Source organism: Myotis daubentonii, chromosome 1 (assembly GCF_963259705.1).
Source record: "Myotis daubentonii chromosome 1, mMyoDau2.1, whole genome shotgun sequence".
Classification (NCBI taxonomy): Eukaryota; Metazoa; Chordata; class Mammalia; order Chiroptera; family Vespertilionidae; genus Myotis; species Myotis daubentonii.
In genome coordinates, this window is record NC_081840.1 from 177,745,758 (window position 1) to 177,758,056 (window position 12,299).

At 44.6% G+C, this 12,299-nt stretch overlaps 1 protein-coding gene across 1 annotated transcript in view; it reads right to left on the bottom strand.

Moving 5' to 3' along the window:
* Positions 1–9,652, bottom strand: part of CDS1 (CDP-diacylglycerol synthase 1) — a 62,278-nt gene extending 52,626 nt beyond the window's left edge. The window contains exon 1 of the mRNA XM_059666375.1: positions 9,092–9,652. Within this exon, the coding sequence (XP_059522358.1) occupies positions 9,092–9,208 (117 nt within the window). The 5' untranslated portion in view covers positions 9,209–9,652. The remainder of the gene's footprint in view (positions 1–9,091) is intronic.
* Positions 9,653–12,299: the final 2,647 nt, after the last annotated feature.

A 12,299-nucleotide genomic window follows, 5' to 3' on the forward strand; every position in this document is an offset into this window, starting at 1 on the left:
ATTCTCTCTCATCATCGATGTTTTTCTCTCTCCCTCTCTCTCCCTCTCTGAACTCAATAAAAACACATATTTTTTAAAAAAGAAAAGAAAGCTTAAAATCTTGATAGTTCTCACAAAGTCTTCAGCAAACATTCAAAGACATGATGTGAAAAGTAACTCTCGCCTCTCCTTGCGAATAAGAAAATAAGTCAATATTTAGTAAGACAACTAAACTTGGCATGCCTCAGGAATGATCAACAGCCCAATTGGTCATTAATGAAATCGGTTCCTCTGCTTTTCTGGAGTCCCTTCAAAATGTGACATCATTCTCATTTAATAGGTTATGAAACATCTCCCAACCAAATGAATCGAAATGTGAGCAGCTATAAAATAAAAACCAATGATTTATTTTCCCAACCAATTATAAAATAAGCAAGGGAATACTAGAAACAATTTTGTTTGATTTAAATCCGAGTGCCTAAAATCACAGAATTACAAGTATTCACCTAAAAGTTTCTAGCCAAATTCATAAAGGCCAAAATAGTTCAAAAATCACACAAAATAGTAACTGTTAAAAAAAAAAAAAGTTCCTAAGTAAATATTTTAATTAATTTTATAAATTTAGTACCACATACCTACTTTCTCTTATATATCACTTTTGTCAGAAATTTTAGGGTAAATCCCAGCTCTAAATACTGTGTGAACCTAGGAAAGGAAGTCTTTGGTTTTATGGACAAAAAAGGAGCCACATACTTAAACCTGACAAGCTTAGGGAGGCTGCATAGCGGGCCCTACAAACTCGGAGACTTACAATAACCACATAGGATGGTCTGAAATGAACACTTCCTAACGGAACGTGAGTCATGGCAGGCAGTCAGGTCCTAGGCCAGTATTTCCCTGACAAAGGTCAACTTTACCTTAACTGAGCCTGTCTACTGTCATTTTGCATTTATGTCAACACTAAAGGTCCGGTGCATGACATTCGTGCACTGGGGCGGGGACCCCCTCAGCCTGGCCTGCGCCCTTTAGCAGTCCGGGAGCCCTCGGGGGATGTCTGACTGGTGGCTTAGGTCCTCTCCCCACAGGAAGCAGACCTAAGCTGCAGTCAGACATCCTTAGCACTGCTGCGGAGGCGGGAGAGGCTCCTGCCACTGCTGCTGAGCTTGCAGCAGTCAGCCTGCCTTGTGGCTGAGCGGCGCTCCCCCTGTGGGAGCGCACTGACCCCCAGGGGGGCAGCTCCTGCGTTGAGCGTCTGCCCCCTGGTGGCCAGTGCACATCATAGCGACCGGTCGATAGGCCATTTGGTCAATTTGCATATTACCCTTTTGTTATATAGGATACCTTTAGAATGTCAGGGTAAATTGCCTTTTCCAGACCCCTCCTACACAATCTCCCATGAGAGGAGACCACAGAACCCCTTCAGTGTTATTGTTACCATGTTAATTATTAACTATCCTACACTACCAATGTTAAAAATATATATATGGTCTATTTTTTCATTTTGTGTCCAATCCCAGAGATTTCCTCACCTTTGCTTTCTCCCCTCTGCCCCCCCCCCCCACCAATCTATCACTAATGGATTTCATGTTACCCCTTTATGTCTTGTCCTTTGATTCTAATGTAAAAATAAGCTGCAAAACTGCCATTCTCTGGAGCATTTTCTCGATCCACTGAGATTTTGCTTCCCAGCAATTGTCATCAGTTTGACTCAAATAAACTCACAACTTTTATATCAACAATTTTCAAACCTTTTTCTCAGGTGTAAACTAAGCCTATTTCCCTTGTCTACACAATTGTTATAAATAGATTCAAATTGGTATGATGTACATGTATTTTACACACTATACATTAGTTTATTATCTTTACTCCACTGACAAGGAAAAAATTCTGAGATGTACAAAATTAAAATTAAAGCGACCATTAAAGAGAGATAGAGACAGAAGAGTTAGCTTGTTAATAGCTGTGGGCCAGCTCTGATATAAGACTGCTCATATCCCTGCGTATCTGCTAGAATTTAGAATAAATTCCAGGTGGCTGTTTCCACGGACTATGTTAGCCAGGCACCATGTAACCAGGGGCCTCCGCCTGTTTACACGTCGGCCTCCGGCTGCTGCCCCAGCCCGTCCACAGGAGCGGCCCCTTCTTCATGCAGACCCTGTGCCTATCCCAGACTTGGTCCCGCCCGCTTCCCCTTCTCCCACCCCTGTGCCTACAGCTCATGTAAATTCTGTCAGATGACCTCCTTTTTCTCCCTACCCCCTTTGTGATGCATAAGAATACTTGCCAACTCCCAGACCATGGACATGGATGGATATGTTGCCATGCTGCTGTTGGTTTAGGCCACATGCCCCAAGACCAGTCCTCCTATTTTTGCAAGCAATGGCCTAATAAACTCCTTCTTTTAAAAAGTTCATTTTTTTTTGTTTAATGCCTTGCAGTTGTTGAGCAACAAATAAATCCTGGCCTCACCCCTTTTCTCAAATGTAGAAAGAGCCACAAGAAAACGTGACATCCAATCAGAACTTCAAATACAACAGGCACCCAATAAACCCTTACCGAATGCACAGAGCCAAGTCAAGCCTCACAAAAAGCCTGTAAATTTTAAATGTCCTATTTTCTTTATCCTGAATTAAAGCATGCATTTCTTTTCTTTTTATTTTTTAAATGTATTTTTTATTGATTTAGAGAAAGAGGAAAGGAAAGGGGGAGAGAAACATCAATGATGAGATTGAGCCCGCAACCCAGGCATGTGCCCCAACCAGGAATCAAATGGTGACCTCCTGATTCATAGTGGTTGACCTCCTCTCAACCACTGAGCCACACCGGCCAGGCTAAGACATACATTTCTTTTAAAAAGACACCCCCAAATGCAGAATAGTTAAAGGAAAATAAACACACAGAACCTTAGTATTTAGCTGTGCTAACCATGAAAAAAACATGTGAAAGTCTGTTTTTAAAAAATCAATAAAATATAACTATAAACATAAATACAAAGAATAATCATACTATACAAATATATTTTATAATTTTTCTTTATGAGGTAATCTTCCGGAATAGTACCACTTTAAGTTTTCCAAATTTTCCCTAGCACATTTATGACAAATAAAATATTGTTTTCATCAGAAAGTGTATTGCATCCAAAGCTTGATATAGCTAATGGCATCCTATAGTAAAATCTCTCAAAGTTTTAAGAAAATAAAGTGTTTTAAACTTAAAGTCACAAACAGTAAGTAAAAACTCATATGGTAACACACCAGAATATTCTTTAGAAGTCTCAAGTATGCCATAAAACATACTTGAAAGACCTGAGAAAGAAACGTATGATCCACCCTCACACAATTTACCGCCTAATCAGTGATGGCGAACCTTTTGAGCTTGGCATGTCAGCATTTTGAAAAACCCTAACTTAACTCTGGTGCCGTGTCACATATAGAAATTTTTTGATCTTTGCAACCATAGTAAAACAAAGACTTATATTTTTGATATTTATTTTATATATTTAAATGCCATTTAACAAAGAAAAATCAACCAAAAAAATGAGTTCGCGTGTCATAGGTTCGCCATCACTGGCCTAAATTAACATGACTAGAATTTGACTGACTTGTTAGCATAACTTTACTATCCCTGGAGTCTAGATCTGGAGCTCATGGTTCATCCACAAGAATTTGTGAAAGACAAATCTACTCTCTATAGGAAGCAGCAACTTTCCTCCAAAGACTCAAAATCAGGGGTCCTCAAACTACGGTCCCCGGGCCACATGCAAATACAAACATTGTATTTGTTCCCGTTTTGTTTGTTTACTTCAAAATAAGATATGTGCAGTGTGCATAGGAATTTGTTCATAGTTTTTTTTTTTTTTTAAACTATAGTCCGGCCCTCCAACGGTCTGAGAGACAGTGAACTGGCCCCCTGTTTAAAAAGTTTGAGGACCCCCTGCAGTCAAAATCCTTGCCTGGCTATTGCCATCAATCCAAGACGGTTATATTGTGATCCATAACTAATCCTAAGCAAGTCTCTGCACTGAAAGAATCAATAATTTTATTCCAATTCTCAATGAAATCCAGCCTTGCCCTTCTCCCTCCAAGATTCTGCCAAAGCTCTGTCCAGGTGTTCTCCCTCACCAGCCGAAGCCATAAACTCAACTTTGTCTTATCAACTGGTCGGTTGGCAATATTTGGAGCACCAGCATTCAAAACATATTGTTAAGTAATAAAATGAATATGCTGCAATGACAAAAGAATCATGGAAAGTTATTTAGGTGCTAATACTACCAATAAACAATTCAGAAGTATCAGCCAAAATGATATCTAGAAGTCTAGACCTAAATATTACCATTGTATAATGGCCTAGATTTATATAAAAATGTATAGAAAATGTTTATTACACTTACAGGTGACACCAAGACAACCCATAGTGAGGTGTTCCAAAATTAAGAATTTACAGAAACACAAGTTCAAAAATTAAAAATGTGTATTAAAAATATTAGAGTATTTATGAAAGAAACTACACATATCTCAAATGGGTAAGGGCAGAAATTAACTGACTTTCGGATTCTTTCACCTTCAACCTCACAAACCAAACCCCACATACAAGCAGAGCAGAGACACTGTTCTTTCCAATGTGTGCTTCCCTTTACTGGCCACAACTTCCATGGGTACCTCCTTTTCTCCCACACTGGTCCAGTAAATCAGGTGTTAGCTTCACATGCAATTGCTCAGACCTCTCAATCCATCCAGAGTTCCAATGACCCAATTTGGGCTTCAGTCCTCTTCCCTGTCCACCCTAACTTGTGGTCAGCCACTTCAATCCCAGCCTCACTGACTCCATCATTCCTTTAGCACCCTTGACCTGGAATTCCTGGACCAAAATCATTCCCAGTGCCTTTCATATTTTCAGCAACTAAATGAGGGATATTCCTAACACATAGGGTTGTTATGAGGAACAAATAAAGTAAGATGTGCAAGTATACTCTAAGAACTCCAAATCACGACAAGCATCAACTATTAAGACTATTACTGCTACTGAGGTAAGGACTAGTTGCCTCTTGATCACTTCATATTACACTCCCTAAATGACACTCCCTGATAGATGAGTTCTAGTTCCAGCTTGGCCACTTGCTGTAGGTCATCTTGGGCAATAACAACCACATTCTAAAGCAAGTTTATAATTTTTAAATATATAGGATTGGGCTACACTGTTTCTAAGATCCCTTGCAGCTCTATGGTTCTGAGATCCCACTTTATTGAGAAAATTGAAAGCATCAAATACTTTGATCTTCCCTCTTTTGCTTTTCAAAATGTTTCTGCATCTACCCTCCATGCCTTCATTCCTTTCCTTGGATACCCCAATCATCTGTATTCTCCACACCATGTCTGCTTTCTTTTTTCTAGGGCCTGCCCATCCTTGTCAGCATCTTCACTCCCTCTTGACTTCTTTCATCCAAATGCCTATCTTCCCTCCCATGAAAAAGGAAACTTTCACTTGATCCTCCAGTCCTTTTTAGCCTCTATTCTGCGTTCCCCTTTGCTGGAACTGCCTGACAATAACCACCAGTATTTTACCTCTCACATTCCTCAACTTAGAACCTGGCTTCTACTAAGATCTTTGCTGAACTCGGTGTTCTACCTCACCCTTATTTAAATACTATTGATGACATCCTCTACGCAACCCTCCTCCCCTGCTCCCAGGACCTCATAATCTTGGTTCCTTCCCTACATTTTCAACCCTACTCTACACATGGGCACCTCCCAGGGCTCTGTCTTCAACTCTATCCCCTCTTTATCCCACTCAAAAGTTGACATTTCTGGAGCGTTAACCCCATAAGCCAAGGTTGTGGGTTTGATCCCCAGTCAGGGCACATACAGGAATCAAACAATGAATGCACAGATAAGTGGGACAACAGATCGATATTTCTCTCTCTCTCTCTAAATTCCCCTCTCTAAAAAAAAAATCAATTAAAAAAAAAAGTTGACATCTCCACACCTGACCTTTCGACCTTTCATTTCAGTTCCCATCACCACCTTGAATCACCTCTCTATTTTAGAGAATGGCACACCCTGTCCAATCCAACTCATCCTTGCCTACAAAACTGCCCAATAATTTTTGCTTCTTTCCTAAAAGACTCTTAAGGCATGGATTACAATGTGTCTCCTGGCAGGCTCTTCTTTAATTAGTCTTACTTTGATTGCCCTAGTCTAGGTCCTATCTGCATGATCTAAAATATGCATCCTTTCTCCCAACCTCTATGCCCCTACCCCTACTAGACTCACTCCAGGCCCTCATCATTTCATACCTATAGCACTTGCAATACCCAACTATCTGGTTTCTTTGCAACAGGCCTCTCCCCTTCCAACACTTTCTCCAGACGGCTGCTGAGTGATAAGCTAATGCCTTTGTAAACACTTTTCAGTGGCTTTCTACAGTCCACGGACTAAAGGCTAACCTCCACGAGTCTCAAGCTCCCAACCCCCAAACCCCACTTCCCAAGAATGCACAGCATATGCTCCAGGATTACTAAACTAATTTCAGGGCCCTGTGCCAAGAATACTGACTCAAGAAACAGCTCCACATGCCCTTTGCTCCACATGCCCAATGTCCTTCCCCAACACTGTCTACCTGGTGAGTCCCCAAGCACCTTTCAATTCCAAGTGCAACCCTCACCTCCCCTTCAAAAGCTTTTCCTGCTGTCTCCATGTAGTCTATGAACCTTGATCATTCTTCTAGTAAATCCAACTCATATAAGTCTCCTGGGGAGGGGGGTGGCAGGAATGGGGGTGGGGGGTGGGGGGAGTCCTTGAAGGGGTGGTCTTGTCATCTTTCAAATATTTATCCAGCATTTAACATAGCAAACATTCCCTTGCAGGTAAGAAGCACTTTCCATCTGTTAATTCCCCTAAGCACAGAGCCTCTCTCAGCTTAAGTCTCTTGGTCCTAAACAATGAGAATGTCATGTTAGTAACACCATTATAAAAAGACTACAAAATGGCATGGGAGTGTACTAGAATCACAGAATACTAGTATAATCACAGAATACCTCCTCCACCACTTTCATGAATTCCCCAAGTGTTTTGCCTTTACCGCAACTTGAACAGAGAAGGCACTTAAAGAGCTTAAATGGTCCAAATATTAACCAGCCTCTGATGTGCAAACTGATTTTAAAATAGCCCTTGACCTGGAAATACAGATGCATTCAAATATACACCCTGATAAGAAAGCGCAGACGGAGGATAGAGTTCAATGTCTCAACGCCTGCCAAGACAAGAGTTCCTGGTGGTGAACGCTACAGGTATAGCAATATTTTAGACACAATGTGCCAATGCTCATCCTTGCCTAAGAAATCCTAAGAGGTTACACATGGCAATGTCCACTCTCAGAAAACAAAATACAGCTGGGTCCGTGTTGATGAAAATCTACAGTGCGGCTTTTATAAAGAAACAAATACGCAGCAAGGTAACCTAGTCACAGAGACAATAGTTCTAATGAGTCAAACCAACCCTAGAAATAGTTTCCATTTCAAATGTATCAGGGTGTTAAGAAACTAAGTTAATTCAAAAGTTATTGTATGCATGGCTTCCTGAACATGTTTTCTCTTATTAAAAGCGTGTTCGCTTCTCCTAGTTAAGGAAGTCCACACAGGGGGAGCTGGTATTTCCTTGGTTCTAGCCAGAGCTGAAGCACAACAAATCCCAACCTAATTAATTCTATTTTTGGTCTAGTTTCCAAGGCAGTTTTCACAAAGACTATTCTCACAGCCCACTGTTTCTAGCCTTGTAACATCAACCTTCAGAGGCTGGCAACTGTTACAGTTTGTGTAATTCCTTGACATGTATGTTCTATGACAGACTCTCATTTGGTTCTATCAACTATCAAAGGTAGGAAAAAAATAAAGGAGATGTCATCTCATTGATTCTAAAGTGTCATTCCTGAAATCACTGTTGAATTAATTATTTCAGGATATCATGCAGTATGTTCTTACCAGGACTCTGTAACTTGGGTTACGTCAAGTTCATCAACATCGGGTTCCAGGTGGAACCCTCCCCAAATCAGAATTGCCAGCAAGTCTCAGTAACAGTCCAACCCAGAGGAACGGGAATCAGGAAACAGGCCCTAGTTCCAAAGGCCATTGCCTTGACCTTGTAACTCACTTCTGTAATTCAAACTGCAACACCTGCTTGCAGAAAAGAACGGTTCTAGGAAGAGTTTAAGTGCTTTGAGCTTCAGAAATAAGATGAGATTTTATTCACAGAAGGTCTTGTAAAACAATTTATTCTCTGGCCTGATTACCTAAACCACCAGTCTAAAAGGTCATAACATTGCATTTGTTTGTTTCTCTCCCCCCGCCCCCAAATATTCCTACCTGCACCACTGTATTTATGAATAAACTAAACTTCGACTCCTTTCCTACCGTTAAATAGAATAGTGGGGTATTACATCTGCTTATTCTTAAATGTGAAGCAAGGGTAATCCATAGAAATGGGAGCTAAAAATCCTCAAGACGTAGCCCGTCAGGTCAAATGAAATCTACCAGCAGGAGAACTGCCTGCTGTGGGCTCCAAGGAAACAGGCGGATTCAGTTGTGTCGCGTGTAGGTTACTCTGAAACCTCCAAAACCTATTACCCTGAAAAAGGACAGAGGAAACGAAAGTGCTGATGGGGGAGCAGGAGCAGCCTAGCCTCCAGCGTCAGGATCCAATGACAGGCTAGAGCCGAAGGTGTCGGTCTTAAGTTTAGTCCGCGCTAACTTCGTTCCTCTACCGAGGGAGGTGTGAGCTGGCGGCTACCAGGAAACTAGGGTGCCTGCAGGTTCCTTCCAGACCCGAGCACGGGCCCCGGGACCCCAGGGAGGGCGGCGACTGGACCGGGAAGAAACTCAATTGTAGTCAAGTTGAATCACCCGGCAGCGGCCGCGGTCATCCCGGGGAACGCACCACCACCGGGGTCCGGGGTTCGGGGCCCCACACCAGCAAGGAGACAACAATCCAGGCCGAGGGGAAGGCGCGGCGGGCAGCCCACAGCTCACCTGCCGTCCGCGGGCCCCACCCCGGCTCCCAGCGACCCGCCCAAACCAGGACCCGGGCGGGCGTGGGTGTGCGCCTCCCGCGGCTCCACTTACTTTGTCACTGGTGCTCTCGGCTTCGTGGTCGCCGCCGGCCGCCACTCCCTCGGGGGGTGGCGGCGCCACTGCTCCCTCGGGGCCGGGGCACACTCCCCGGTGCCTCAGCTCCAACATCTCCCGCTCTCGCGTTCGGCCGCGGCGGCCTCCTGCGCCCCCAAACCCGAACTGCGCGCAGGGTCTCGCTGGCGGGCCTCCCTTCGCCCCACAGCCCCACACTCCACGTCCTGCGGAGCCGCGGTCACGAACACGCGCCCACCATGGAGGCGCGACCACCGCGCCAGGTCACCCCCAAAACGGCATCAACGAGCGAGCGCTCGAGGACGCCTGCAGCGAGCGCGGCGCCGGGGACTGGCTCGGGGCGTGCGGGGCCGGCTCGGGCGCCCGGCCCGAGCAGAGGAGGCGGAGACGCGGCGCGGCGCGGCCGCTGGTTGCCAGGTGCGCGTCTCCACGCAGAGGCCCAGGTGGGAAGAGCAGAAGGGGCGGGGAGGGAAAAGGGACGTGACCCGATTTAGAGCTTCGCAGGGCGCCCGCAGCCCGGGCCCGGCCACGCCCCGCCCCGCCCCCGGACTCGGCCGGTCCCAGCCCCCCGACACCTTTCCCCGGGCTCCTGCCTCCCGCACCGGGTCACGCGCCCAGGCCCCGCCTCGCCCCGCCCCTCGGTGCTGCACTGCGGTTCCCACTGCCCCGCCCCCCCGCCGAGGAGTGACGTCACGAGCCTCCCAGGCTCCGCCCGTCTCTGCGCGCACACAGGTGGGGGCAGCGAGAAAAGGTGCGAGCTGGGCTTGCAGGAGAGGAGGAGGCGAGACGGAGGCGGGGGGAGCCCTGTGCTGGGAAGGGAGGGGTGAGAACCTGCAGACTTGTCCCCGAGCTCCTGGTGAGACTGGAGCTGCTGGTGGCTGTTGACAGCACTCAGAAGTCGCCCTTCAGATGACCCCCCCCGCCGCATCGGCTTGACACACTGCAGCGTGTCAGAGGTCCAGAGGCGTCCACCAACAGGAACTTGTCTGGCAGGATGGACTCGTTGACCTTGAGGCATTCTAGGCCAGTGTCATCACCTTGAAAATAAGAGATGTGTTTGCCTCCCTGGGCGTCTCGGGAGGGTTGGCCGGTTTCAAGCATAAACCCAAGCTCTGTCTCTGATAAGCTTGAGTACTAACCCTCAGGAAACTCACTGCCTGGGGTCCCAAAAGAGAATCCAGCCCCTGTGATACCGTGGGGTGCAGTGGCCAACCAGCTAATCTCTGAACAGTCATGGACCTTGGGCTGCTACAGCTGGAACAGGGAGGGCCCAAGATCCGCCTTAATTCTATTCCAAATCCTGTTAGAAGGCGATTAGTTTTCTTGACATGTATCCACCACCTGCTCATTAGAGAGGAGCTGAGGAACGGTAAGAAGAAGACAGAAGAGGAGGAGAGAACTAAATCAATAATATAAATTTCTCCAAGTCATGACTGACCCATTGAAAATATGTACTTTTTTTGTGAAAATTTATAACAAGCAAAAACAAAAAGTCAAAGTAGGATACATTAAAAAGTAAAGCACATGGACGTCATTTCCCCAAACAAATCTTAGAGCTCTAGGTTCAAATTGAGTTGCCACATTTTCAAAAGCATATAGAGAAAGGGGTCAGTCTAATGGGAAGAGTAACAAAAATGCTAATGAAAATAGGCACTTTAGGGATGGACTTGGCGTGGTTTTTCTTAAGGGACAGAAGACTGTGGAATTACTAGGTTAATCAGTTGTTCTCCATTTTTTCTGAGGGACCAGAAATTAATGACTGCCTCATTGTCAAGAACATAATTTTGAAGAGGCTACTGAAGGTAGTAGTGGAATTTCCATCTCTGGTTCCCTCAGCAAAACGGGCGGGTATTAGAAGTGTCCCACTGCTCCATTCTAACCTTCATGGAAGTCAAATCTGAATCCTAGTCCCACCAATGCTACGAATTGGCTGTATGGCCTTAGGTAAGTCATTAAGCCTCAATGTCCCCAGCTATAAAACGGAAAGTAAGGAGGATGGCCTCTCTGGACCCTTTGCAGATCACACATGACTGCAGCAGAAGCCTCACTTTATCAAAAGCCAGCCCTTCCTTTCCCCCATGCCTCAAGAAAGGGGACCCAGCAGAGCAAGGTGCCAGAATGGTTTCCTTGCCTCCTTCCCCAAGCCAACCCAATAGCTCCTTTGGCTTGACTTTTGTTTACTATAATGGAAAGAAGATAGTAAGAGAGGTAGCAGAGGGGAACGGGAGAGGACATAGTGCATGACAGGAGAAACAGTCTGACTACTCCCTGACTCAGGAAAAGTGGGGCCAGAGCAGACACTGCCAAGTTAGAGTGGTTCACTACTTTACCTCACCTTACCTTAGGCTCTGCCTACTTCCTGTGTTTCAGCTGAGATAGTAATTTCTTTCTGTCTTCTGCATCATAGTTATTGTCACTCATCAAATGATTATACTGAGTCTAGACAGCAGGTACCACAGTTTATTTATCTTCACAGGCCAAGCCCTTGCCATGGTGCTAGCCCCAACCTCATATAGTCAACTCATGAAGAAGTGAATGGGGGGGAAAAAAGCATAAATGGCAGAGGAATAGCATGACCAGGGAAAGATATATTTGTCGTTTTAAAATTAAAAGGTCTGTATTAGACCTAGGTACTCACTATCTTCATTTTTTACTTTATGTGAAAGATTGATGGATTTTAATATGTATTAAAAGGAAATTCTAGTAATGTCTTGCACATCATCCTTAAGATATATTATGATATACTGGTAGTCAATGACACCAGCCTTACTGGGTTCTGTGTTCTCAGACTTTCTCAATGTCTTTCTTTTTCATTTTCATCCTTCTTTTTCTTTAATCAGGGAACTTACATTCTTGAAGTTTATTACATTTATCTTCAGTGATACCAAATCTGTCATGTAATGGTTTCTAAGACCTCACCTGTTAGTTTTACAAGCATGCAATCTGCTAACTCCAGGCTCATGCAGGGAGACGCTTGGCCAATACTTATTGGTTGATTTGTAGATTTTCTATTTTAGGGATAGCACAATAATTTATAACTCCTTGCAAGAGATTTGCTAGAGGAGAAAGAGGGAGAGTGCTAACATTATTATTTAATTTTTTTTTCAGTTTGATTTTTTAACCTTTTCTTTTGCTCAAAAATGGAGAGATCTTGCTTGAAGTAGTTATTGTAATGAAAAGGGAGACC